This window comes from Phoca vitulina, unplaced genomic scaffold (assembly GCF_004348235.1).
Source record: "Phoca vitulina isolate PV1807 unplaced genomic scaffold, GSC_HSeal_1.0 scaffold1, whole genome shotgun sequence".
NCBI classification, from domain to species: Eukaryota; Metazoa; Chordata; class Mammalia; order Carnivora; family Phocidae; genus Phoca; species Phoca vitulina.
In genome coordinates this window covers 18,125,077-18,151,391 of record NW_022589704.1, presented here as the reverse complement: position 1 = coordinate 18,151,391, position 26,315 = coordinate 18,125,077, and the positions used below count along the sequence as shown (strand labels likewise).

Here is a 26,315-nt window from a genome sequence, read left to right as displayed (position 1 = left end):
GCCAGAGGAAGCTCCGAGGGGGCGGGACCAGGGAGGGGGCGGATCCGAGGGCCCGGGCCAAGCGGGCGGTCCCGCTCCCTCCCCACTGACGCGGCCCTCGTCGAACTCCCCTGCGCCGCGCTGCGATCCTCCTCCGTAGGGCGCAGGGTTCTAGCGCTCCGCGCGGGAGCCTGGGCCGCGGCCGCCGCTGTCCGACGTGTCACTGCGAGGTCCCCGCCCCCGGGGTGGGGTCTCGGGCTCCAGCTACCGGAGACGGAGCAGAAGGGGGAGGTTAAAGGGGAAGGACCCCCGGAAGTGCCCCCTCCTCAGTGCGGGTGAGGGAAATGCCGGGGGCGGAGTCCCCTGCCTCCCCGGCGTGGTTGGTGCGTCCCGGGTGACGTCAGAAGCAGCCCGCCCCTGCCTGGATGGTGCGCCCTGAGTGACGTCAGGAGCAGAGGCCGGAGCTGTCCATCAGCACCAAAGGCCGCGGGCGGGCTCAGGGCATGGGGCCGCGGCTCTGGGGCAGCCCGAGCCCCTGCTCCGGCTCCTTTCCCTTTCCCAGGCCCAGCCTGAGTCCCCAGACTCCGCGGGACTGGAGTGCCAGCCGGTATTGGAGGCGGAGCAGCGACGCCGCCGCACAGAGACCAGTCTCTCCGGCCCAGCAGCCCCCTTCCCCGCACGGCGGACTTTTCCCGGACCCCAGTCAGCTGGGGCCTCTGGCGCTCCACAACCCCGGAACCTCGGGCCCCTGCACGGCCTCTTTCGCTCAGAAGCTCAGGTCGCCTCCAGCCCAGGTAGATATTGGACAATCCCAGATTTGGCCGCCCACAGAGGAGTCTCCTGGCTGCCTCCTTCTTACCGGCGGCACACTGCCCTCCTCTTCCCTCAATCCAGTGTCCCTTTTAACTTCTTCATCCCAGCCCCTCCTTTAGCCAGGCACTTTGTTTCCCTTTGTCTTTTGCTCCACTTCAGAAATGCTTCCAGAGCTGCATGATCTGGGCACCACTCCTTTGTCCGCTGGTGTCCTTGCCTGGCTCTCCCATTCCCATTCTTGCCCCCATCCTGGTGGAGACCCAGGACTCCTCCTTGACCCCAACTTCCTCTCCGTCAGGCTGACCTGGGAGGGTGACTCCCTTCCATTCCCAGCACTATGCCAGGCACTGTGGCGACACTGCGGTTCCAACTGCTGCCCCCCGAGCCAGATGATGCCTTCTGGGGTGCACCCTGTGAGCAGCCCCTGGAGCGCAGGTACCAGGCACTGCCGGCCCTCGTCTGCATCATGTGCTGTCTGTTTGGAGTCATCTACTGCTTCTTCGGTGAGACCCCTATCTCATCCCTCATCTGGGCACCCCACTGTTTCCCCTAATTATTTCTCTAGGCACCCCAAATCTTCTCTAGAACATCACCACCACCACCACCACCACCATGAATAGCTATCTCTTTCTTTCATCCCACACATGTTCATGGATCATCTAGACTCTAGATCCTAGAAAACACAGGTTTTTTAATTAGGCATGCTTGAATTTGAAACTGGCTCTGTACCTTACTAATTGTGATACCTTAGCACATTAAGCTGTCTGAGCCTCAGTTTTCTCATCTGAACAGTGGGGACAATGATATTTGTCTCACATAGGGTTGTTGTGAAAATAGTAGACACTCAGTAAATAATAGCTATTGTGGTGAAGATGTGTTTGGGTCACTGTGCTAGGTAGGCACTGAAAATATTTAGCAGGGTGATTGAACATAGTCCTTTACCACAGGGCATATTGTCCAGTAGGGGAGAGACTTCTGGAACATTCACCCCTGTAATACATGTTAGGGTGGGCTAGGTGGTAGTCACATACATGGAGATAGCCTACAAGGCAGGCTCTAGTAATCAGGGCTGCTGTGAACAGTTGTATAGGATGGGCACTGTACAAGGGAGTTCAGTTGAATAGGTAACTGGGGGCTGAAATCCAGCCCATGCTCCACTTGCCAAACTCTAGGCCTTGGCATGGGCTGCTTTGCCTAGAGGAAGACACGACTTTTTCTAATTTGCACAAAGGTGCCAGATGGGCTAGTGGAGTAAGTGCTCAATGACTATAGCAAGAGCTACAGGATTTCAGAGAGGGGAGCAAGCTCGATGGGCTGGGGGCCTCCAGGGGGAGCATTATAGGCAACTGGAAGAAGCACAAAGGAGGCACGGAGGTCTGGATTCCAGGCTGGGCAGAGGTGTCATGAGACTAGTGCTCTGCAGCCTCTATACCTCCCCCTAGAATGGTTGTGTAGTAGGCACGGATGGGAGCCAGATGGTCCCTCCCCTTCCACCCACAAACTCGAGGCTGCACAACTGCAGAATGAGCAAGAGGAAGTGCCCTTCTAAGGGTTCAGGACACATTCTGGGTCTCCAAGGAGTCTGTCACCTCATGCCCTCCACTACCCATGCCCATTCCCTCTGCAGTTGCTCAGTGCAACCTGACATTCCCTCTTCTGGGCTTTCCTGCCACCCTACCCTCTTTGGATGCCCTCATTCCCAGGCTCTTGGACTCTGAGCACTTGTGTACGCCCTACTCCTCTTTCTAACCCCAGAACCTCCTGGACTCTGATGCCTCCCCTCAGTCCTAAAACTCCATCTCCTCTTTGTAAACTTTCTCTTTGGAGCTCCCTGACCCCTTGACCTCCATCTCTGATTTCCATCTACCCAACTGTTCATATCTACAAGTTCCTCACCATTCCAGGTACTCTTAATGGGTATAACTTCCATTTTGCCGAAACTCCATGAGCACTGTTTCCCCTTATAATCCTCTTTGACACCTATGACCCTAGTGATCCCCAACCACCTTGTTATCTCATTACCTCCCATCCCTCTGTCTCCCTCTATTACTCCTAACACTTTGATCCCTATGATGCCATTGTGTGCCCCTCTCCCACCATGATCTCCCATTTCTCTGGCCTCAATATTACCCCCTCTCAGAAACCCTTTAATACTCTCAATGATTCCATGTCTGTCAATTCCCCTACTTGCAATGACCTCATCTTCTGGAATCCTTCCCCAATAACCCTGCTTCTCCATTCTCTGTCGTTTTCTAATAATGTCGTATCTCTGAAGCCCTGTGACCCCTCAAAGACCTCATCTTTCTGAACCTGTGTGACCCTCATCTCTCAAGTTCTTTCTGACTTCTGAATCCCTCATGTCTCTGAACAGTCCCTCCCAGGCCACGATGATTCTAATTGCTGATCCCTTGTGACTCCAGTGACCAATCTCTCTGACCCCTATGATTCCAAAGATCCTAATGACCCTATCACTGATTGACTCTTGACTCCAATGATTTATCTGACTCCTCTGACCCTCAAAGATCCAATGCTCATCTCAATCACTCTATCTCTCTGTTTTCCCAGTGACTCCCAGTGACCTATCTCTCTGACCTGCCTTGACCTCAGTGGTCCCATCACTGATACCCTCAGGACCCCAGTGACCCCCCAAGTCTCTGTCTTAGTGTCCTGCTCCTGGTTCCCCTGTGATTCCATATCCATGAAACCTCCAATCTCCTGCCTGGAGCCCGGTGACCTCATTTTGGCCCCTCACTAGCCCTTGTTCCCCTCCAGGTTACCGCTGCTTCAAGGCAGTGCTCTTCCTCACTGGGTTGCTGTTTGGCTCGGTGGTCATCTTCCTGCTGTGCTACCGAGAGCGGGTGCTGGAGACGCAGCTGAGTGCCGGGGCAAGTGCGGGCATCGCACTGGGCATTGGGCTGCTCTGCGGGCTGGTGGCCATGCTGGTGCGCAGCGTGGGCCTCTTCCTGGTTGGGCTGCTGCTCGGTCTGCTGCTCGCTGCTGCCGCCCTGCTGGGCTCCGCGCCCTACTACCAGCCGGGCTCCGTGTGGGGCCCGCTAGGGCTGCTGCTGGGGGGCGGCCTACTCTGTGCCCTGCTCACGCTGCGCTGGCCCCGACCACTCACCACCCTGGCCACCGCCGTGACCGGTGCTGCGCTCATTGCCACGGCCGCCGACTACTTTGCCGAGCTGCTGCTGCTGGGGCGCTATGCGGTGGAGCGCCTGCGCGCCGCCCCAGTACCTCCCCTCTGCTGGCGGAGCTGGGCCCTGCTGGCACTTTGGCCCCTGCTCAGCCTGATGGGCGTTCTGGTGCAGTGGCGGGTGACGGCCGAGGGGGACTCCCACACGGAAGGTGAGAGGGCACAGGCCAGGGTGGGCGAGAGAGAAATGAGCAGCTGGGGATGGGTGGGGGGAAGGACAGAATGGGGTGTGGGGGAAGAAGCTGTGCACACCAGCGGCCAAATAGGGTTGGAGAGCTGACCTGCTCAGGGTCTGGCCAGGCAGGACCTCAGCCCCACCCTTCATTCTGCAATAAGGTATAGGGCTGTGTGGGGTCTGTGGCAAGCCCATTTCAGGCACAGGGGCTCCAAGAGCAAAGGTCCCTGCCCTCATGGGATTACATTCAGGTGGAGGGAGACAGACAACAGAATGCAAACACTAGATTATTCCAGCTCTGGAGTCATATGAAAGAGATATGCAGGGCAACGTGAACAAGTGACTTACAGAGGCTATTATAGATAGGGTGGTCAGGGAAGGCCACTTGGAAGAGGTGACATTTAAGTAGAGTGCTGAAAGATAAGAGGCCACATGCAAAGAGCTAGAGAAGAGGGAACGGCAAGGGCAGGCCCCCAGAAAGAAAGAGCTTGGCTTGCTGAGCAAGTGGGCTGGAGTGTGGTGGGTGGAGGCATACCATTTGTGCGGGCCCTGTGGGCCATGATGAGGACTCTGGATTTTACCAGAAAGGCAATGTGATGCTCCTGCAGGTTTAAAGCAGGGGGCATATAATCTCATTTAGGGTTTGGGATGCTCACTCGCTGCTGGTAGAAAACATCGGGGAGGGCAAGTGTAGAAAGGCAGACCAGTGAGAAGGAGACAGTAGTTATCTGGTTGAGAGAGGATGACGTCTGGTTTAGGTGAGTCACCTGGGGCTCAGGATGGGAAAAGGGATTAACAGCTGGAGAGGGAGTACTTAGAAGTCTAGGAATCTTCCATGTGACCGTCGGAAGAAAAAAACAACTGCAAGAAGTCCCATCTGGGAGGTGGGAGACCAGGAAAGGAAGGGGGAGTGGGAGGTCACAGATGAAGGGAATCTGGAAGCCTGGAGCCTTCGGGTAGGGAGGATCAGGGAGGCTTGGGGGAGACAAGGCATGAGGGCCTGTGAGACCCTTCTCTGCCCACCCCCTCACAGTGGTCATCAGCCGGCAGCGGCGACGCGTGCAGCTGATGCGGATTCGGCAGCAGGAGGAGCGCAAGGAGAAGCGGAGGAAGAAGAGACCCCCTCGGGCACCCCCCAGAGGCCCCCGGGCTCCTCCAAGACCTGGGCCCCCTGACCCGGCTTATCGGCGCAGGCCTGTGCCCATCAAACGTTTCAATGGAGACGTCCTCTCCCCGGTGAGCACCCTGAGCCTCTCTAGCCCCGAACGGGGAAGAAGGGAATGCGGCAGATTCTGTCCCAGCAGGACTGGGCCTTCCCAAGGGGCTGATCACACTATCTAGAAGGCCTAGCATTTGTCTACCTATTGTGACCCCTGCCCAATGAGCCTGAGGGGTCCAGGTCTAGGATTGGGGGAAAGGTGTCCTGAGTATGAATATTAATGAGGTATGGTAGGGGATAGGGTCTCAGGGCTGTGGACTCCAGGTGTGGTGAGGTCCCGGGCCTAAGGCAGTCTGGGCTGAGTCTCAGGCTGTGGACTGCAGGGACAGGATGTCTGCCTGAGGTGGCCTTCTGGGCAGGGTCTGCAGTACCTCTCTCACACCTGTCTTTTACTCTCCCACAGAGCTACATCCAGAGCTTCCGGGATCGGCAGACAGGGAGCTCACTGAGCTCCTTCATGGCCTCGCCCACAGATGCGGACTATGAGTATGGGTCTCGGGGGCCGCTGACAGCCTGCTCAGGGCCCCCCGTGCGGGTATAGCAGTCCTGCTGCTCCTGCCCACCTAGACTCTTCGGTCACCAGCTCTGCCAGCTTGGGGAGGCCTGCTGGACCACCACCCAGCCCACCTGGCCTTGTGGCCTTTGGCTGTCCCTCTCCCCACGCTGAAGAGGGCTGGCCTGGCTACTGGGAGGGAGAACCTGTCTCAGGCTAGCCCTGGCCTAAGGGGAAAGCCTCCTCCCAAGCTCCAGAGGGGCTCCTGAGGGATGCGGGGTGTGAGCCCCACTGGGGTGTGCTCAGGGTTGTGAGTGTGTCGCCTGTGTGTGTGTGTGTGTGTGTGTGTGTATGGAAGGGTGGGCTTGGAGGGGACACTGGGACCCTTGCCTTAGATTTCTGATTGGTAGGGCTTGTCTAAGGTTGGCCCTGCCCCTCCTCTCCCACCGCTGGGGTCCCACAGGCCACTCTCCTGCATGTCGAAGTGGAGGAGGTCTGCCTTCCTTCCCCATGGCTCCACCTCTCAACCAGACTCATCTAAGGCTTCTTGTCCTTGTCCATGGGGCAAACGGCAGCACCCCTCACCCTGGTCCCCTGTCCTCTGCAAAGCCACCAGCCTGAGGGCAGTGGCAGGGGAGGGGGGTGGGGGGTGCTGCTCTGGGCTGGGGTAGGGAGAGGGGCTGGGGGAGGGGGCTTCAATGCACGGTGCATGTCTGGTGTCTGTCATGCCACCCTGGACACCTCATGCTTCTGTCTCCCCTCACCCCACCCTGTTTTACATATTTTATAAATGTGCCAAACTGTGTGGCTTCTGCCAGGTGTGGTGGTGGTCTTCAGTGGCTGGCACTTTCAGGAGCCATACTGGAAGTGCTGCAGCCTTTGGTGTCCTGTGTCACTTACTGCACAGGGGCCCCAGGCAACTTCCGCCCTCCTACATCACACAGAGAGCCAGGGAAAAGGACTGTACCACTTTATTGTCTCCCAACACCTCTGGTTCCCCTGCGCCCCCGCCCCCCCGCCCACCCCTGCCCAGGGTACGGGCACACGCCTTCCAAGCTGTCCGAGGGCACCTGCCTGGCCTGGTTCGGTCCTCCTAGCTACCTGCAGAGGAATGACTCGGCGTGGGGCTGGGGAGAGAGTGGGTACCACCGTCCTCTCCCCTGGCAGAGCCCGGGCACCCCCACAGGAAGAGCTGGGTCCTCACTTTCTGCCCCACCCTTTCCGGGCCTCTGTCTGGGATGTCTGCGGGGGCAGGAAAACGGGTCAGCCCCCAGTTAGGGGTGGGGCAAGGCATGAAATGCAGGAGGGTGGGGCATCTGTATGTGGAAGAGGAAGGAAATGGGACTAGCTCAGGAGCCCTCTGCTCAGACCAATGTGGAGCTCGCTGGGATGGGCAGAAGCCAGCTGGGCAGAGAGCAGAAGCGGGATCAGAGGCAGGTGGGGGCATAGACCAAGGGACCAGTAGGTGGGAAGGAGAGGAATTAGGGTACAAATGGGGCATTCAAGAGAGACAGATGTGGTGCAGAGGCAGGAGGGAGTGAGAAGCCTGAACAGGAAAGGGCATAGAAAGGTGGGAAGAGCTGACCTGAAGCAAATGGTTCCTGTGGAGAACACAGGGCTCCCTCCTCTCCTCAGCCCCTCCCCCACTCCCCCCCTCCAATGCACCCCAGAACCAACTGGCCATCCCAAGTCCTGGAAAACCTCTGGTAGGTGTGTCTCAGCCCCCCAGCTCCCAGGCAACCCCTCCTTCCTGGTCAGCCAGCCTGTCCCTCTGACCTCTGCCCAGTCAGCTTCACTCACCCTCTACCAGCAACCGTGTGTGGGCGCTGTCCTGGCCGGCCTGGCAGCTGTAAGTGCCCTGGTCCTCAGGTCGCACGTCATGGATGACCAGGCTGTGGGTGGGGCCGTGGCTGCGCAGCTCATACTTGTCTCCCGGGCACAGCTCGACCCCCTCCCGCAACCAGCACACGTGGCCCCCCGAGCGGGACACAGTCACCTCCAGCACCGCCCTGCGGCCGACGAGAACCGTCTTTTCTCGAGGGGGGCGGCGGCACATCTGGAGAGGCAGTGCTGGGGGTGAGGACGAGGGCTTAAGTTAACAGGGACACGCAGGGCCCCCAGGAGGAGAGACGCATCTTCCCTCCCCCTGCAGCCTCCACTCCTGGTCTCAGATCTCTGTGGTACCAGCCCGTTCCTCTGTACCCCTACCCCAAAGTCTCCTGCCCAGGAAACGCACTGCCTTCTGTGACCCTCCCCAGAAGAAGAGTCCCTCGAGGAAGGGAGGTGGGGAGGCAGCGTTTCCAGGACCAGCCGCCAGCCTGCCAGTCCCCGGGGGAGATGATGCCTGCCAGTCCCCGGGGGAGATGATGCCCACTCCCTAGAGACGTTAGGGCTCTACCCCTTTTGTCTGTCCCTCCCCAGTTGCTTACCCTCTACCTCCAGCTGAGCCACGGACTGGGCAGGTCCCGCCTGGAAGCGGACCTCACCGGCGTCCTCCGGGCGCAGCTCGCTCAGCACCAGAATATGTTTCTTCCCTGGGGAGGTGAGGAAGGCGCTAAGCGAGGCAGGAGCCGCCACTGGGGAAGGTTCAGGGAGGAGGGTGGGCTGGAGTAGGTCCCCGGGTCGGTTTGGACGCGGCAAATGTGCGCTGGGCTGGGCGGAATTGGGATGCCGAAGGGAAAGAGGAGCGGTCTAGGACCGAGGGCTCAGAGATGGGGACCCGGCAAAGACCGGGAGACTGCTCTTTGGGCTATGGGGCGGGGCCCATCGAGGTGGAGGCGGGGCTTATCCTAGTAGGGCGGGGTCTGTCTGAGCCAGGCGCGGGGAAGCAAGGGACCAGAGTGGGAGGAAAGTCGGCCAGACCTTCCTGTCGGATGCGGACGTGGCCTCCAGGTCTCAGCGGACGGCCTCCGAGCTCCCAGCTCCCCGTGGTCTCGACCTCCGACACGGTGCACTCGAACGTGGCGCCGTCACCTTCGCGGGAGCGAACCGACCGGAGCTCGGAGAGTACAGACACGTTGCGCTCTGGGGCGGAGCGGGAGGCGTGAGGTGGGGCGGGGCGGAATCCGACCACGCCCCGCCCCGCCCCTCTCTCTGGAGGCACCGGAGTCCGTCCCGGGCCAGTCGGGTCCGCAGCCCCCGCGCCCACAGCAGTGCCCAGCCCCGGCAGCGCCCCCGAACCCACCGCGCACGACCAGGCGGACAGGCCCGGCGCGAGCCGTCCCCACCGCACAGCTGTAGGTCCCGGCGTCCAAGGGGCCGCAGCGCCGCAGCTGGAGAAGGCGACGCGTGCCGAGGGCCTGGAGCCTGAGCCGAGGGCTGGGGGTGAGCGGGCGCCCGTCCTAGGGGCGAGAGTTACAGAGGGTCAGGGTGCAACTCGGCTGGACACAGGCAGCCGCGGCCCTGGGAGGAGGCGGCGCCCTCTGTTGATGTCAAGCGGTTTCGAGGCGCGTTTATGCTTTCCTGGCTCTCAAGCCGGGATCTGGCTGTCCCCAGCCTTCTGGGCCTCGCCAGGAGCCAGGAGCCTCGTTGGGAAGGTGTCCCCCTTGGAGACGTTAGGGCTCTACCCCTTTTGTCTGCCCCTGGGCAATACTTCACCCCACTGAGCCTCAGGCTCCTTAGCGATAACACTGAGATAGCAAAACCTACCTCATAGGGCTCTTGTAAGGATTAGAGGGTTAAGTGTTAAGTAAATGTAAATCTGAGCACAGTGCCAGGCACATCCCTTCAGTGAATATTAGTTGTTTCCTTTTGGGGCATTATTATTACTGTCCTCATGCCGCCAAGGTAGGCTGGGCTCTGACCTTCTCCCAGGTGACATCAGCCAAAGCCTGGGAAAGCTCGCACTCCAATGTAGCTGTGTCTCCCTCGGTCACCTCTAGGTCCTGTGGCCCCCGCACAATGGTCACTGGGGCCTCTGCCAGTGGGAGAAGGAAGACACACTTGAGTACAGGGGTCAGTGGTGGACACATTTAGGAAAGATGATGAGGAGAGGCCACTAGTGAGGGGGGGATGTGCTGGGACAAGTGGTCCAAGTGGGATGCTGGTCAGTGGAGGACACGACAGGGCCACAGGAGTCAATGGGACAGGAGTGGCCAGCTGGGGGTGTCAGTGGGGGACATGCTGGGGCTACAGGGCCTGGGGGGGGCGACCAAAGCAGAGATGCCAGTGGAGTCACCCAGAGGCAAGCATGGTCAGTGGGGACCACACTTGGCTGGAATGGACAGGTGACACTGGCCAGTGGGAGACATGATGGGTTCAGAGGCCAATGGGTGGTGTGGTCAGCAGGGAACACGGTGGGCTGGACAAACGGGGGACACTCAAGCAGAGCTGCTAGTGGGGTCACCCTTAGGCAGTTAGTGGATCACTGGGACTGGAGGGGCCAGAGGGGCCCACTGAGGCAGGCAGTGGGGGTCACGGCAGGCTGGTGTGGTCAGTGGGGTCACGCTCAGAGCGGTCGGTGGGGCCACAGTCAGGCAGGCAGACAAAAGGGACCACACTGGCAGAGGCCCACTCGTGGCCGCACGGCCAGTGGTTCGCAGGGACTGCAGGACCAGTGGGGTCATGCTGGCTGATCAGATGGGTCAGAGGAGCCACACTCAAGCAGTAAGGGGGATCAGCAGAGTCACACTCAGGGCAGTCAGTAGGTAGGCAGCGGGCCCAGAATCCGCACCTCTCACAGTGAGTCTGGCTGCACAGCGCAGGGAATCCACAGTGAAGGAGATGCAGCCCGAGTCGGCCAGGCCCAGGCCGCTGAGTACCAGGCGCTGAGTGCGGCTCTCGGCATGCAGGTGGCACTTGGGCCCCGGCTGCAGCCGCACTCCACCCCGGGCCCACTCCCCAGTCACACCCTCCTGGGACAGCTCCAGCTGGAACGTGGCACTGCCCCCCTCAATGATGGTCACATCCTCCAGAGGCCGTAGCACCCTTAGCTGCTTCGCTGATTGGGGAAGACGGGGGGAGAGGGAGAATGAGGGCTCCAGCTCTGGGCAAGGGTTTTGAGGGCTCACACACCCCCTCGGCCCTGCCTGTACCACCCCTAACACCCAACCTGAGCTCCTATGGAAAGAAGCCCAGAACCAGGGTACAGGGAGAAAGGAGCGCAGCAGGCCAACTCGGGGGGAGGGGCTTATTGCTGTTAGGGGAGGGCACACATGAAGGGGATGGGCTGTGGTTAGAGGGTTGAGGAGTCTGGGTGAGGAGGGATGCTGTGACACCGGAAGGAGCACAGAAATTGAAATCAGATACGCTGGGATTGGACCCCAGCTCTGCCACATAGTTTGTGTGCTGTGTGACCTTTCGCAAACTGCTTGACCTCTCTGGGCCTTAGTTTTCCCAATTGTACAAGGTGAATAGCACTGAGACGTGGGTTTATTGTGATTAAATGAATGAAATAAATTAGAAGAGAATATATATCAGCAACAGCAATCATTCACCAAGCTCTGGTGGGCATTTTTCATGTTATCTCCATTCCCAAAGACCCTTGAAGTAGGGATCAGCCCCATTCTTAAGAAGACTTGGCTCAGAAAGGTTAAGTAATTTGCATGAGGTCTCACAGATGATAGAAAGCTCCGGCTTGTGGGGTGGGGTTGCTCTTTGCCAAATGGGCCCGTGTATCCTGGGGCATGTGAGCAAGGGATAAACACAGCAGGTCTTTCCGGAGTATAATATTTATGTTTACAGCAAAGCCAACTTGGACATGTGAAATGGAATGCAAAATCCACACGGACTTCTAGGGTACATAGAAAACACTAGAAAAGGCAAGTTTTGCTTTGGGCAGGCTGCTTCAGGTCACACTTCTGTAGGCCAGGCAGGGCTGACTTGCCTCAGTGGTGAGGGGCACTTTGGTGGGGGTCTGAGGGGCCCTGGGCCAGCCAGGAAAGGCTGCGCCAGGGGGCGGGCGATGCATTAGGAGAGGACAGGACACTCACGCCTCACGCTGAGCCTGGCCAGGGTGCGATCGTGGTGGCTCTCACAGCCGTAGGTGCCCTGGTCGGCCAGCACGACGCCGTGGATGAAGAGGCGGTAGACGTGGCCATCCTGGGCCATGGACATGCGAGAGTCCCGGGGTAAAGGCTCCCCACCTCGCATCCAGCGCACGGCCCCCGCTGCACCCACTCGGCCCGTCTCCACTTCCAGGCACACGTCCTGCCCTTCCTCGGCCCGCACGTCCTGCAGGCGCCGCAGGAAGAGCAGCTCCGTTTCTGTGGAGGAAGGGGGAGGGGGTCATGGAGCCTGACACCCTGCTCCCTGGCCGATGATCCCGGGGCAGACGGACAGGTCTGCTAGGGCCAGGGTTGGGCGGACAGGGACAGGAGCCAAGACCACTTCATCCCCATCAGGACCAGACCTCGAACGTGGAGCCGGGCGCTCGTGGCCGTGCCCCCTGCTCGCGCAGTCACGGTCCCCGCGTCGTCAAGCTGGCAGCCTCGGACAGTCAGCGTGCGGCTCGAACCACTCTGGCCTAGCTCTAGCTGGGGCCCCGGAATGACAACGGCCCCGTTGCGTAGCCAAGTGACCTCGGCGTCTGGTGGGGAGACTTCACACCGGAACGTGGCATCATCCCCCTCGTGGACGGTGAGTGGTGTCAGCTCTGAGACCAGCTTTGCCAGTGGTGGTTCTGGGCGGGGGAGGGGGGGTCGGGTAGTGAGGCGGGCTGTGTCTTTCCCTCTCCCTCTTTTTCATCCTCTCCTGGGGGTACATCTCCCAGTTATTGTGAAGATCTTTCCTGAGGACCATAGGGGGGTGTCCCAAAGGACAAGATGCCAGCTCCCTGCCCCTCCTAGCTGCCACCTCTCAATCCTGGTCTGCCTCTGACTCCCTAACAGATCATTTATCATGGACCCTATCTTATTTAACTGTCACCACAGCCCTATAAGATAAGCACCATCCCCCCACTTCAGAGCCGGGGCTCAGAGAGGTGGAGCAACTTGCCAGGGTCACACCCTCCTGGCAAGCAGAACCCAGATCGGACCCGGGGTGGGCTGACTCCAGAGCCCCTGCTTTTAACCACTGGGCTAGGCCTTCTTCTATAGAGATGGTTCTTGAAAGAAGGAGGCCTGAACCCTCGTCTCAGTAATAGCTGTGCACGCATTGGTTGGAGCCAGAGGTAGCAAGGAGGGGATCGGGGGCTGAGGGGGTCCTGGGACGGTGCAGAGGTGTGGTCTTTGGGGTGCCAGGGCCCACAGGGTGTGAGGGGTGCACTGTTACCTTCCACGCTGACGAGGAAGATGCGGCTGTCCTGGGGCGTGTCGCACAGGTACTCCCCAGCATCCCCACTCCATGCCCCCCGCACCCGCAGCACCTGCCTCGCCCCGGCCTGCTCCAGCTGCACCCGCCCCTGGCTCGCCAGTCGCTCCCCGTCCTTGTACCAGCGCACAGGGCCCCCCGGCCTGGAAAGGTGCACCACCAGCTCCAGGTCCCTGCCTGGGGTGCTGCGAACCCTCGTCTGGGCTGCCTCGGGGGCCACCACCTGCACGGGAGGCTCTGTGGGGTCAGAGCAGGGTGTCACTGGGAGGGAGAGGCCTGAGGGCTATGAGGGGGGCAGTGGGAAGCAAGATGCCGAGAGACGTGGGTGAGGGATGGATGAGGCACGCTAGAGAAGCGGAGGGGGGAGACTCATACTGGTTTGGGGGTGCGGCTCTCTCAGGCCTTCTGCCCAGGCCATACTTACCAGCCACTCGGACGGTGAAGCTGAGGCTGGGGGCCCCCGGGGCTGTCGCGGACTGGCAGGTGTAGAGGCCTGCGTGGGCCAGCTCTGCAGCCTGGATGCAGAGGATGCGGCGGGGGCCCTCGGCATGGAGCTCCAGGCCCTCGCCCTCCTGCACCGGGCTCCCGTTGTGCCTCCAGAAGACCAGGGCGCTAGCCCGGGACAGTTCACAGCTCAGCACCACTGGCTCCCCGGGGGCCACACAGAGTGGGGCAGGGGCTGCCTCTGGGGCGAGGAACTGGACTGGGGGCTCTGGACAGAAAGAGGAGCATGTCGGCTCGGGCTTACTAGCCCCCCGCCCGCACCCAGGCTGGCAGGAAGCACCCACCAGCCAGGCTGACATTGAAGGTGACAGCTTCGTCACAAGTCTCACACACATACTCCCCGGCGTCCTCGGGCTGGGCGTGGGGCAGGGTCAGGGTGCGAGCAGGCCCCTCGGCTCCCAGCTGCAGCGTGTCCGATGCCTCCACCTCCAGCCCATCCTTGTACCAGCGCACCCGGGACCCGGCAGGGGCCACCTCGCAGCGCAGCTCCACGCGCCCCGGGGCCCCGAACTGCAGGTCCAGGGAGCGGGCTGCCGGGTGCACAATCCTCTCTGGCGGGGCTGGCGGACAGACGGAGGGAGCGGTGCTCAGGCTCAGCAGGCAGGCCTCTACCTGACTCACCCCCTGGCTTCTCAGCCCTCTCTCTTCCCAGCGCAGCTCTTGGGACCGGGGTGGCTACCATCCATGCGCACCTACTGTGTGCTAGGTGCCACACTAAGCGTACTGAAGCTCTTGGCACGGTTACTCCTGACGCTCCCTAGGAGGGCACCGATGTTGGCTTCACTTTACGGGTGAGGACTTGAGGCCTCTTTAGAGGAAAGTGATTTGTCCAAGGTCCCAGGGGCAGAAAGAGGTAGACGCAGACCTAGCTGGCCCCAACGCACGCCCCTCCCTAAGTCGCCCCCACTCCATACCCCTCTTCCCTGCTTTCCCTCTGATGTACTTATCATCACCTACTGGTTGTCTGTCCATCCTCACTAGAAGTCGAGCTCCACGAAATCGAATTCTAGTGGAGAATTGGAGGTTTGCTCTTATTGGCTTGCCACTCTGTCAGCATTCAGAACAGCGCTAAGCGCAGAGTAGTTGCTCAATAAATATTTGATGACTGAATGAAATCTCCTAAGGGGGCAGGTTGGAGGGGGGGGCCTAAGATGCAGGAAGTGAGAAGGTTGGGTGTCTGTCCCTTAGCCCCCTGCCTCTCTAGCTCCCCAGGGTGCCCAGAGACTGCCCACCTGTGATGGTGACAGTGAAGAAGGCTGAGTCATCTACGGCGTCACACACGAACTCGCCCCCCTGCTCGGGCTGGGCGGCAGGCAGCACCAGGCGGCGGTGCGGCCCGTCACTCGCCAGCACCAGGGCCTCGCTCTCCTCCACCTCCAGCCCGTCTTTGTACCAGCGCACAGGGGCGTCCTCCCGGGACAACTCGCACATCAGCACCACGCACTCCAAGCTCACGGCGATCAAGGTCACCTCATCCCGGGGGTATATGATGCGCACTGGGGGCTCTGCAGAGTGGGGTGATCACAGGCTGTCACAAACTCACCGTTGGCCTCCCTGGCAGTAAGAAGTTCCTGTCGTTCACAATAATAAGAGTGATAAGGATAATCATAACAAGGAGTAAGAGGTCCAGGGCCTGCTCTCTAAAATCCCTGGGGCCGGAGGTGTGAGAGAATCCAGAATGCTTCAGATCCCAGAAATGGTGCATTTATCAGAGATCACACACCTGCTCCTCCCAGCCCCCTCTGGGGCACCTCCTCCCACCCCATCAACTTCACTAACATTTCTGCAGTGTAACCTAGAGATATACTCACTCTAAGCAGGATAATTAAAGAGTAGAAATCGTTCCACAGCAGTTAAGCTCAGATTTTACTAAATGACTTTGAATATCCAACTTGCAAAGAGACTTTTAACTGTTTTTTTTTAGATCAGAATTGTGAGTAAGAGATCTTAGATCTGTAATAGCAAATACTATTTCCTAACATTCCAGAACAGCCCTAAGCACTTTACACATTGAACCCTCACAGCGATCCGAAGAGGTAGGTATGGTTTTATCCCTGTTTTCCAGACGAAGAACCTGAGGCACAGAGTGATTACCCAACCTCTTTAAGGTCACAGCTGGCTACAACTGTTCTGGGGCGGGGGTAGGGGGGAAGGGTGGGGAGAACAGCCATCTGTGAAAGGGAGGCTCAGACTCTGCGAGCAGTGGTAGAGATTGCAAGCCAAGGCGGGCGCAACTCAGTAATGATTTTTGCATCTGTGCATAAGACTTGCCAACACCTGTCTGAGAATTCCCCAGGGATGCTAAACACTGATTCTGGGAGTTCATTTCCAACTGCTCCAAACCGGTCGCTCCCCCACAGAAAAGGAGTTATGTCAACACTGGAAGTGACTGGTGCACTGAGTCCGAGCCTGCCTGTGCTCCCATGCACCCTGCACGTCTCTCAGAATCTTCTAGGTTCCAGGACACTTTTCGAGCTCCTTTAACATTCAGCCCCCTAGTGGCGAGGCTCAGGAACTGCTAGCTTCCCGATCCCACTGTTTGCCGAGGCGCGCGTGGGCCGACGTGCTCACCAGCACACACTCAAGTCCTCTGCCTCCACCACCCACCTCCCTAACAGCTTGTTCTAAGAGTCTAGAGGATGCGGGCTGGTTCTCTGGGGCCCCCGCAAGGCTGGCAAATTGCAGAGGAGTGACTGCCTGAGGTGGGGGGGGAGGTGATGGGGGCAGTCGGGTGAAGACAGGGTGCAGTGATGGGGCTGGGGGTCTGCACAGCTGTGGGACCTCAGCTTGGCATCAGACTTGATTCTCCCTGGCCCAAAGCCGAGGTGGTGCTTGTGTCAACTTCCCTGTGAAGAATCTGGTGTTTTGTGGGGAGGCCAAGTGTGGGCTGAAATGTGTGTAGCTGTCATTATGTCTGGCCGGAGCTTGAAGGGCCTCACTACAGGACAGAACGTGTGCAGAAAGGCCTCTTTGGCTTTGTGGCTTGTGTGCGCCAGGCTGCACTATCCGGAATGCAGGGAGTGTGTGTGTGTGTGTGGGGGGGGCTAAGTAGCTCAGCCTGGACTGAGGCATCACTCCTGGGCCAGGGCAGGGGACAGGGCAACAAGACGGTGCCAGGTGCAGGACGGGCACTCCAGTGAAGCCAGCGGGGTTCTTCTGTGCCCGCCAGAGCTGCCTAGGCCCTGCAACACCCCTCCCCCACCAAGCCCCCCCCGCCCCCACACTGGGATCGGCATCATGGGCTGCAGCCCCTAAGTTTCCAGCACTGAATGAACCCCCATCACTTCCATAGTCGTTCTGTGCTTTTCCAATTTTGAACAGTCTCCCCCCCTCCCTTCAGTCCACACCTGACCCCGCTTAGCTAACTCAGCCCCTGCCTCAAGTATCCAGTTTGAAAGCACTTCCCGCCTGTGCACAAGGCCAGCTGCCACACGGCCTTGAGCTCCCGCCGCACCCTATCACAACACTGGACAATCCATATTCTAAGACCCTCTAACGTGTCTGGCTTTCCTGCCAGGCTGTGCACTCCCGGAGAGAAGCGAGCACGTCTGCCTGCCTGCCGCTGGGGGGTCCAGACCCAACCCAGGGCTGGCTCACACGGGTGGCATGGTGACTTTCTCCGAAGCCCTCCCTGACTCTCCTGTTCTCCTCTCTTGAGCCCTCTGCTCTCGTCCTTCACAGCACTTGTCACGAGGTGTCCACTGTACATTTATTTGCGCGTTTATTGGTTTAAAACAGGGGTCGCAAACTCCAACGCCCACACGGGCCAGGTAGGTAAGGTCAGTGGCGGAAGCAGTCTGGGGAGAGGCAAAGAGGCACGGCAGGGAGGTAAGCACCGAGGAATGCGGGCCCCGCAATATGGGGGTAGCTGCTACTCAGCACCAGCTGTTCGTCGCCATGGGGGGAAGCGGGACCAGAGCCGCCGGGTCTTCGGCTTTTTCAAGAGGACGCATAACTCCGGATTGTTATTTGAACTGTCCTGACTTTGGTAAGACTCTGCAGGCCAAACAAAACACATCTGTGGGCTGCATGGGGCCCTACGGACTGCCCGTTTGCGACCCCTGGTTACCAGCGGCCTCCCCAGCTAGACCGGCGGCTCTGGGAGAACGGAGCCCGCGTGCGTCCGCAGCCCCGGACCCAGCGGCCGGCACGCAGGAAGTGCTCGGCCAACGAGCCGATGGAGCACAGCTCTTCCTGGCGCCAGTGCCGGGGAGGAGACGGCTCACCCGAACAGGGGCTGAACAGGGCCCCCCCACACCCCCCACCCCGAGGTCTTTCGGGCAGGGAGCCTTGGTACAGGCCCCGCGGCCCTACCTCCCTCCTCCCCGGCGAGCTAACTAGGGAGTCCGTGGCCAGCTCCCCCAAGGGCTCAGGACAGTCTTCCGGTGACCCGGGGCAGCTGGGGTGAGCCCACACCTGTGACAGTGACGGTGAACGAGGCCGACTCGTCGTCGATCTCACACAAGTACTCGCCGGAGTCCTCGAGCTGGACAGCGGGCAACACCAGGCGGCGGACCGTGTCCTCCTTCTGCAGGAGCAGCGCGGGACTCTCCACTACCTCCTCGCCGTCCTTGGTCCAGCGCACCTCGGCCCAGGGCCGGCACAGCTCACAGGTCAGCACCACGCGCTCCAGGCGCACGGCTGCCACGTATACCTTGCCGCTGGGGTACACGATCCACGAGGAGACGTCTGGAGGACGGGGACAGTCGTGGCTGGGACCCACGGGCCCTGCTGCCCTCCCTCATCCGTGCCTGTTCCCTCCTCCTGGCGAGTGGGCCATGTGTCGAAGGAGAGAGCCTTCCCTCAGGTTAGGTCTCACAGCTGCTCGGACAGCCACGCCCAGCTGGAGACACGACCACGGTCACCAAAGCACATCAGAGGCATGGGGGCACAGTGGGGACGACGGTGGCAGCCTCTGCTAAAGAAACGTGCTACATTCTCGGGGTTGGGACAGGGACAGTATGAAGGGTGGGACCAGGGAGAGGAGGGTTGGGTGCCCAGATAGAGCCAGGGCCTCCCTTAGGCTCTTGAGAGCTTCTGAGCCCTCTAGTGCAGGGGCCCACCTGCCCTGGACCCCACCCCGCCATACAGCTGCCATTCCTAACGCTCCCCTTCGCTGGAAAACGGAGAGAGCAGAGCTTCCCTGGGAATCATACACCCTGGCCAGTGTTAATGACAACACATTTTCTGTGGGTGACTGAACCTCAGGGTGCAGACCAAGGAGGGACCTGGGATCAGCCAGGGAGAGGGGAGCAGGGCCTGGGGACAGTGGCCTGGGGGGTGAGAGCGTGACAGCTGCCCGGGCGGTGTCCCACGGGCCTGCCTGGCCCCCCACCTGTGATGGTGACCGTGAAGTAGGCGCGCTCATCTCCGGCAACGCACTGAAATTCGCCCCCGTCTGGGGGCTGGGCGGCAGGCAGCACCAGGCGGTGGTGGGGCCCTTCCTTCTCCAGGACCACGAAGTCACTCTCCTCCACCTCCTGCCCGTCCTTGTACCAGCGCACGGGCGCATCCTCTCGGTCCACCTCACAGGTTAGCATGACACACTCTGAGGTTATGGCATGCACGAACACGTGCTCCTGGGGGTCCAGGATATGCACCGGGGGGTCTGGTGGGGAGCAGAGACCGGGTCACACAGACACCCCCCCAACACACACACAGGAGACCGCTTCCTCCCCGAGGGACCCTGGGAGGGTTGAGGCCACGCTGTGCAGGGTGTCTGGAGCAAGAACGTGGGGTACTGAGTGCGTGGCGGGTGAGGTAATGCAGATCCTGTGGCACCTGAGGGCTCCCTGAGTTGATTCCCCAGAGGGTCAGAGGTGGCTCGGTGGGGATATAGTTGGGGGAGGCACAGACAGCCTTTGTCTCGGCTGAGGGGAGGTCACCATCATGGGCCCCATCGGGGCCATGCCTGCTGCTGGTTTTACAAGGGAGCCCCTGGAGCACTGGCCCCAGGATGGGCAGGGGGTGGGAACGACTTAGCAGTGCCACCGTGAGACAGCTGCTCTCTACAGGTAGTAAGTTCCCCATCACTGGGGGCATGTAGGCAGCAGCTGGACGACCTCCTGGCAATGAGGTTGAAACAGGATTTCCACTCAAAGCGGGAAGATGAGCTGAATCAGGGGTTCCCAAGCTGCCCTCCCAGAGTGGATCCCTAGGCTCTACCCTGGACAGCCTGGCGCTAGAGGTCTGGGGGGCCTGGGCATACGTATTTATAACAAGCTTCCAGGGTGGTTCTGAAGCAGCCAGAACATGGACTGGCTTGAGAACCACCGGACCACTGCACTTAAAGCGTCCCTTTGACCCGGGCCACCTGAGGCAGGCGTGAACCCAGCTACGGTGTTTGCTGGCAGTGTGATAATGGGTAAGTCCCATAACCTCTCTGAAACCTCAGTTTCTTCCTCTGGGAACTGGAGATCTATTCCTTCTCACCCAGTTGTGAAGTTTACACGAAATGGTATGTATGCGAAGCATTTAGTATAACGTTTGGCTCATGGTAGGTACCCAATAAATGTTAGCCCCCGTCTCTCCTTCCCTTAACTGAGTTTTGTTTCCCCACCCACTACCCAGAGCAGGGTATGTGGAGGGCAAGTTTGCTGGAGAGCGTTGGTGGAGGGAGGACTTAGAAGCAAGTACAGAATAATTTGAACACATGTCCCCTGGCCCGCTAGGATCTCCCCGGAAGGGACCCCCCCCCCCAAGCAGGCAGACCAAGGGACGGGGCTCACATGGCCCCTAGAGTCAGCCTCAGCTGCAGGAGCCCAGACCACCACAGTTGCTGACCTCGGACGGTGACACTGAAGAAGGCGGAGACCCCCTCCGTCCTGCACTCAAACTCGCCGCTGTCCCGGACCTCGGCGGCCGGCAGGATCAGGCGGTGTTTGCGCCCGTCCATCTTCACCACCAGGGACTCGCTCTCCTCTACCTCCTGCCCATCCTTGTACCAGCACGCTGGGAAGTCCACCCGGGAGAGCTCACAGGTCAGCACCACCCGCTCCGAGGTCGTGAAGGTCAAGGACACCTTGTCCTCGGGGCTCAGGATGTGCACGGGGCTCTCTGTGTGGGGAGAGGTGTGGGCACAGGCAGCACTCTCGTCACGCTCTGCCTGGGGTCAGCACCCCTCCCTGCTGCGGGGGGGGGGTGCCTCCGTCAGGCCACACAACTGCTGTCACTGTCAATGCAGTTGTGGGGATTTAAAAATAAATCATCTGCGGCTTACACACCAACTCTCAAGTGCAACGCCTTTAGTGTACAGAATTCCTAGGGAATCTGCTGAAAATGCAGGTTCTTAGGCCCCACACACGCATGCAAGGGCCAGGGAATCTGTCTTATCAAGCAGCCCTCCAGGCGACCCTGATGTCAGGGATCCCAGTTTGCATTGTGGAAACGCTACTCTGGTTGCTGGTTCTTATTCTGCCCTCCCCTAGGATGCCGGCAGCTGACCACCTCCGGGCCCTGTGCTTGGGCACCGAGGAATTCCTCGATGGGCCTTACAAACTCTGGCAGTGGTGAGATGGCAAGTGCCACATGTCCCTGCACTTTCAGATGCCCACCAAGAACTATCCACAGGTGGCACAGGGTGAGTCTGGAGCCAGACTGCCTCGCTGCATCACCCAGCACTACCACTCATTAGCTTGGTGATTCTGGGCAAGTCACTTAACCTCGCTGTGACTCAGCTGCCCCATCTGTAGAATGGGGTAAAAGAAGAGCCTACCTTACAGGGCTGTTGAGAGAACTATGTTAATGAATACAACGTATGTGAGACGATTAGGGTTGTGCTCAGCACATAGGAAGTTGCTTTGATAATGTTATCGATTACAGGAAGCAGTCAGGGACTAGGGACCAGGGTCTGTGTCTTGGAGATAACAAATGTGACAGAATTCCGTCAGCCACAAAGCGCTCCAGAGAATGTGGCTATGAAGCTGATGAAGATACTAAGGAGTCCCCTCTACATTGCACATAGGTTGAAATGGGCCTTCTGGACCACTGAGCCCTCCGTCTGGGCCCACTAAGGACTTCTGTGTCTTGACCCTATCTATCTGTCCACCCTGGTCCCCACGAGCACCGACCTTGGATGGTGAGGGCGGCTGAGTCCTGCACACCGGGGCAGCTGAAGCCAACCAGGGCCCCGCTGTGCTGGTGCTTGACGGCTCGCAGGAGGAGTCTGTGCTGCAGACCTTTCTGCTCGATCCGGTAGCGCAGGGCCCCGGGCTCCACCTGGCCCTCTGGCTCGTGACTCTTGAGTTCTTCCCCATTAAGGAACCAGGTGCCCTGGATGATGGTGGAAAGATCCAGGGAGAAGACTGCATCTTCCCCGTCGTATACCTGGACATCCTCCAGACCAGCCACCAGGCGAGCTGTGGGCACTGCGATGGGGACGGAGTGTGGCCATCAGAACCAGAGGGGCGGCAGAGGGCAAGGGTGTGCAGGCGGAAGGTACAGACCAAAGGCTGGGGGAGGGAGGAGAGAGGATGGGGAGGGCCTGATTGGGGTACGGCCGCCGACAGGCCGGGGCCAACAGCACTGACTCACCGAGGTGAGCGGACCCGTGGAACACAACATGGGGGCTGCGGCCGTGTTCGCTGACCGTGCAGACGCGGAAGCGGTAGTCGCCCTCGGAGGGCACACAGTCTCCCGGGACCTCCACGGCTCCGGCTTTCTCGATGCTGAAGCACTGGATCCAGTCTTCGGAGCCCACCTCCTGCCGCTCCAGCCGATAGATGAAGGGGGTCTCAGGGGCTGGCTCAGGGGGCTTCCAGGTCAGCAGGACTGTGTTCTTATGGCCCTTGAACATCTCTGCCAACACGGGGGGTCCTGGGGGGCTGTGCTTGACACCTGGGACAAAGGCAGGGTGTGCATTCCAGCCCTGCTCCAGGCTCCCTGCAGCCCTCCCACCTTGAGTCCACCTCGCCAGCCCAGGCTCTGGCATCTGGTTGCCCTCCTGCCCATGGGCTCTCATGCCCTCACATTTGACTCTGAGCAGAGTGGTGGTACGGGAGTTGCCCAGGCTAAAGGTGACCTCGCCAGCATCTTCTCGGGTGACCCCTGGAAGGACCAGGGCGTGCATGTGGCCAGAGCTGCTCTGGCAGGTGGCCGGCAGGTCCTCCCCATCACGGCTCCAGCGGCCCTCGACCCCAGCTTCTTGTGTCTCCACGAGCAGCACCGCATTCTCTCCCTCTAGGACGTCCAGCTTCCGGGGCAGCCGCTTCAGGATGGGCCCTGAAATACGCACGGGAATCGTTCAGCCTGGGGGCTGGGCACCTGCGTGCCTCAGCCCGGGCATCCTCCCACTGGCCAGCCCACCTTTGACTGTCACGTTGGCCACGGTGCGCACCCGGCCCCGCATCTCGCACAGGTAGACGCCGTCATCATCTGCCTTCAGCCTGTGGATGATGAGGCGCCGGACAGTGCCCTCCTCGATCTGCTCGTACTTGCGGCACGGCAGGAGCCTCTGGTCCTCGCGGAACCAGGCCGTGGGAATGCGAGAGTTGGGCACTTTACACTCCAGCACGGCAATCCCGTGCTCCCGGCCTTCCACATCCTGCAGGGGCCTGGTGAAGCGGAGGCGGGGCTCTGTGCAGAGGGGAGAGACAGAAGGCTCTGGAGGGGGCCCGGCCAGGGGAAGGACTCCTTGCATCATCAACTGCCTAAACCCACAGTAGCTCCTGCCATTTTTCTCCCAGGGCCTGTAGGTATTCTGGAATCACAGAAAAACCATCAGAAGGGAAGTCAGATGGCCTAAATTCTCATCTGACCCTGACACTCATCAACCACATTACCTTGAACAAGGCCATTTTAGTGATCCTGGGCCTCGGTTTCCTGACTTTATTATTTTTAAAAAATACTTATTAAAAAAATATTTATTTATTTTTAGAGAGAGAGAGAGAGAGAATCCTGAAGCAGACTCCTGATGCGGGATGTGGGGCTCGATCCCAGGACCTTGAGATCATGACTGGAGCCAAATCTAGAGTCAGCCGCTCAAGTTTCCTGACTTTAAAGTGGGGAAAGGGATGGAAGGGCTTGGATTACACCAGTGATTTTCAAGCTGTTCCCTGGGGCCCGTGAGGGCCCTACACAAATTCTGCAAGGGTCTGAGTCGAATTTCATTTTTAAAGTACTTTAGTCGTTTTCACATGGATGGAGCTAGAGAATAGAATGCTGAGTGAAATAAGTCAGTCAGAGAAAGACAAATCCTATATGATCTCACTCGTACGTGGAATTTAAGAAACAAAATAAACGAGCAAAGGGGGAAAAAAAGAGGAGGGGCGCAAACCAAGAAACAGACTCTTAACTATAGAGAACAAACTGCTGGTTACGAGGAGGGGGAGGGGGGGAAGGGGGATAGGAGATGAGGATCAAAGGGTACAATACAATTATCCTGGTGAAAATAAATACATAAGTAAAATGATTTTAAAAAGTTCGATTAAAATATATATATAAAAAAGTACTTTAGTCATTTTCAAAACTGCATTTTCTAAGAAGAAAGCACGATGACGGAAATGAGCGGTGGGTTCTCAGGCTGCTGGAGTAGCATGTTTGTCCCGCTGCGGGAAGCTCTGCCTCCCCACTGGGCTCCTGTTTCCTGATGGTGTTAGTTAGCGAGGCCCCGCGGGCTTGGGCACACCAGACCTCAGCACAGGGGCCACACGCCTGACTGAGCACCAGGCAGGGCTCCGGAGATTTGCCAACTTTTCTTCCTCTGAGGGAACAAGGTGGGTAATAACTAATGAAGGTATAATCCCTCGAGTTGTGATGAACTCTGATTATGGAGAGCTTTACCTTCCAGTGGGAGTTTGGGGTGGTTTTTTTTATCCCCCCTCTGAATTTTCTGTTTATGAGCACTGTAAGCATTTATGAGATACTGTTGATGACTCAACTTTGAAATAGAAATTTCCTCTCGTTCACCTTCTTCTTCTTTCAAACCTGGAGAGCATTTTCGAAACAGGGCATGTTTCCTCCCTCAAGCCTACTTTTGGTGTGAATCAGGAGTTTCTCAATGTGTCGCCTGCAGCCCCAGACTTTCCCACAGGGCTCACAGATGAGACCCAGTTATGAATGCAGCCTCGTCTTAAAACGTGTATATTCAATAAAATAGCACCCTGGTTCTCACTGATGGGCTTTATAAGTACATGGTATAAATCTGGACCTAGAAATTTACACCCATAAAATGTTCCTTATACCAGTCTTCTTTGTTGGGGCCCCACATGGGATTTCCATTGAGGGAGGGGAGAGTAAAACAAAGAGGCTGAAATCCACAGGACTAGAAGCGCTCCCTCTTGGTTGGTCCATCAGTCACTCCTTAAAGCCGTTTATCAAAGAGTCATTTTCCACCCTCGGCCTCAGAATCACTTAGGGGGTTTGCTAAGCAGTTCCTGGCTACCCTGGAGACCTACTAAATCCGAATCCCTGGGGGGTGGGAGGCGGGCAGGAAAAGGTATGTGATTAGTCCGCCTCCCCTCTCCCCCACCGTCTCCGGGGCAGCGCTGGAGGCCCCTCCCCAGGGTCCGGGGAGCCCCGGGGGCGCCGCAGTACCTTTGACGTGCAGCTGCACGGCACTGAGCGTCTGGCCCGCCGAGTTGCGCGCTGCGCACACGTAGAGCCCGCGGTCCTTGGCCTGGCAGTAGAGCACCTTGAGCACGAAGCCGCCGTCGCGGTCGCGGTACATGAGGCGGCGGCGGTCGGAGAGCAGCGGGCGGCCCTCCCAGTGCCATTCGATCTCGGGCTCGGGCTTGCCCATCACGTAGCAGCGGAACTTGGCGTGCTTGCCCTCGTTCACCCAGAAGGTCTTGGGCGCGCACTTGAGCGGCTCCACCACGGGCTTGGGGGCCTCGTCGGGGTCCTCGGGCGGGTTTTCGGGGGGCTGGTGCACCTGCAGCAGCGCGCCGGCCTGCGCGTGGCCGTGCGCGTTGCGGGCGTGGCACACGTAGACGCCCGAGTCGGGCAGCCGCGCCGCCAGGATGCGCAGCGCTAGGCTCACGCCCTGGCCGCCCTCGGCGCGGCCAGGCTCGAGCGTGAAGTGGCCGCTGTCCCACACTTCGTCCAGGGCCATCCCGTCCTTCTCCCAGTAGAGCGCGGGCGCGGGGAGGCCCCCCACCTGGCACGTCAGCACCACCTGCGCCCCCCGCAGCACCCACTGGGACCGGGGCCCCGCCAGGAACACCGGGGCGCCCTCCCCGGCCCCGGGAGGCGGCAGCGGGCGCTCGGCGGGCTGGGGCTCGGGCTCGGGGGCCGGCGGCTCCAGCACGGTGACGGCGGCCGCCGCGTAGGCCTCCCCGGCCGCGTTGCGGGCGCGGCACACGTAGACCCCCGCGTCGGTGGGCAGCGCGCCGCTCAGCAGCAGGCCGTGCTCGGCGCCGTCCGCGGGGAAGCTCACGCGCTCCGAGGCCGCCAGCTGCTGGCCGCCCTTCTCCCACACGACAGTGGGCGGCGGCTCCCCCAGGACCACGCACTTGAGCTCGGCCTCGGCGCCACTTACCACCCGCACGGGCCGCGGGAAGCGCAGGAAGCACGGGGGGCTCCCCTGATCCCCGGAGCCCGCCTTCATCGTGGCGGTCGCCGCCGGCCCGCAGCGGTGCGGGGGGAAGGGCGGGCGGCGGGCGCGCGGAGGCCCGGGGGCGGCGGCGGGAGCCCGCGAGGCGGGGCGCGGCTGGGGCCGGGGCGCGGGCACCCGCGGAGCTTCCCCCGTTCC

The 26,315-nt window shown here is 59.8% G+C and overlaps 2 protein-coding genes across 4 annotated transcripts; one reads left to right on the top strand and one right to left on the bottom strand.

Annotated features, from left to right (window-relative positions):
* Positions 1 to 175: 175 nt before the first annotated feature.
* OBSL1 (obscurin like cytoskeletal adaptor 1) lies at positions 176 to 26,224 on the bottom strand. Of its 3 annotated transcripts, XM_032401363.1 has the most exons (21): positions 25,160 to 26,224; positions 22,931 to 23,200; positions 22,595 to 22,846; positions 22,160 to 22,462; positions 21,697 to 21,993; positions 20,411 to 20,683; positions 18,963 to 19,235; positions 18,044 to 18,316; positions 14,860 to 15,132; positions 13,912 to 14,187; positions 13,548 to 13,835; positions 13,085 to 13,360; positions 12,225 to 12,494; positions 11,806 to 12,078; positions 10,548 to 10,814; positions 9,679 to 9,791; positions 9,060 to 9,216; positions 8,738 to 8,899; positions 8,305 to 8,409; positions 7,676 to 7,945; positions 176 to 243 (listed from the first exon to the last, which is right to left on the bottom strand). In XM_032401363.1, the coding sequence occupies exons 1-21, from the start codon at positions 26,169 to 26,171 to the stop codon at positions 200 to 202; spliced, it is 5,727 nt and encodes a 1,908-aa protein (XP_032257254.1). In that variant the 5' UTR covers positions 26,172 to 26,224; the 3' UTR covers positions 176 to 199. The 3 variants fall into 3 exon arrangements, with proteins under 3 accessions (XP_032257254.1, XP_032257264.1, XP_032257272.1); XM_032401373.1 differs by lacking the exons at positions 176 to 243; positions 13,085 to 13,360 and having other exon boundaries at positions 7,668 to 7,945; XM_032401381.1 differs by lacking the exons at positions 176 to 243; positions 7,676 to 7,945; positions 8,305 to 8,409; ... (8 more) ...; positions 13,912 to 14,187; positions 14,860 to 15,132 and adding an exon at positions 17,324 to 17,623.
* On the top strand, positions 682 to 6,686 carry TMEM198 (transmembrane protein 198). Its single transcript, XM_032401395.1, has 5 exons — positions 682 to 773; positions 1,091 to 1,295; positions 3,565 to 4,140; positions 5,197 to 5,399; positions 5,786 to 6,686. The coding sequence occupies exons 2-5, from the start codon at positions 1,130 to 1,132 to the stop codon at positions 5,921 to 5,923; spliced, it is 1,083 nt and encodes a 360-aa protein (XP_032257286.1). The 5' UTR covers positions 682 to 773; positions 1,091 to 1,129; the 3' UTR covers positions 5,924 to 6,686.
* Positions 26,225 to 26,315: the final 91 nt, after the last annotated feature.

Bases quoted from the DNA above. Each gene is read 5' to 3' on its own strand.
- TMEM198 (XM_032401395.1), top strand. From the start codon at position 1,130: ATGCCAGGCACTGTGGCGACACTGCGGTTCCAACTGCTGCCCCCCGAG. The intron at 1,296-3,564 runs GTGAGACCCCTA...GTTCCCCTCCAG, and splicing joins AGTCATCTACTGCTTCTTCG to GTTACCGCTGCTTCAAGGCA. The intron at 4,141-5,196 runs GTGAGAGGGCAC...ACCCCCTCACAG, and splicing joins GGGGGACTCCCACACGGAAG to TGGTCATCAGCCGGCAGCGG.
- OBSL1 (XM_032401363.1), bottom strand. From the start codon at position 26,171: ATGAAGGCGGGCTCCGGGGATCAGGGGAGCCCCCCGTGCTTCCTGCGC. The intron at 22,463-22,594 runs GTGAGGGCATGA...CCTTTGTCCCAG, and splicing joins CACTCTGCTCAGAGTCAAAT to GTGTCAAGCACAGCCCCCCA. The intron at 244-7,675 runs GTGAGTGAAGCT...CGTCTCCGGTAG, and splicing joins CACACGGTTGCTGGTAGAGG to CTGGAGCCCGAGACCCCACC.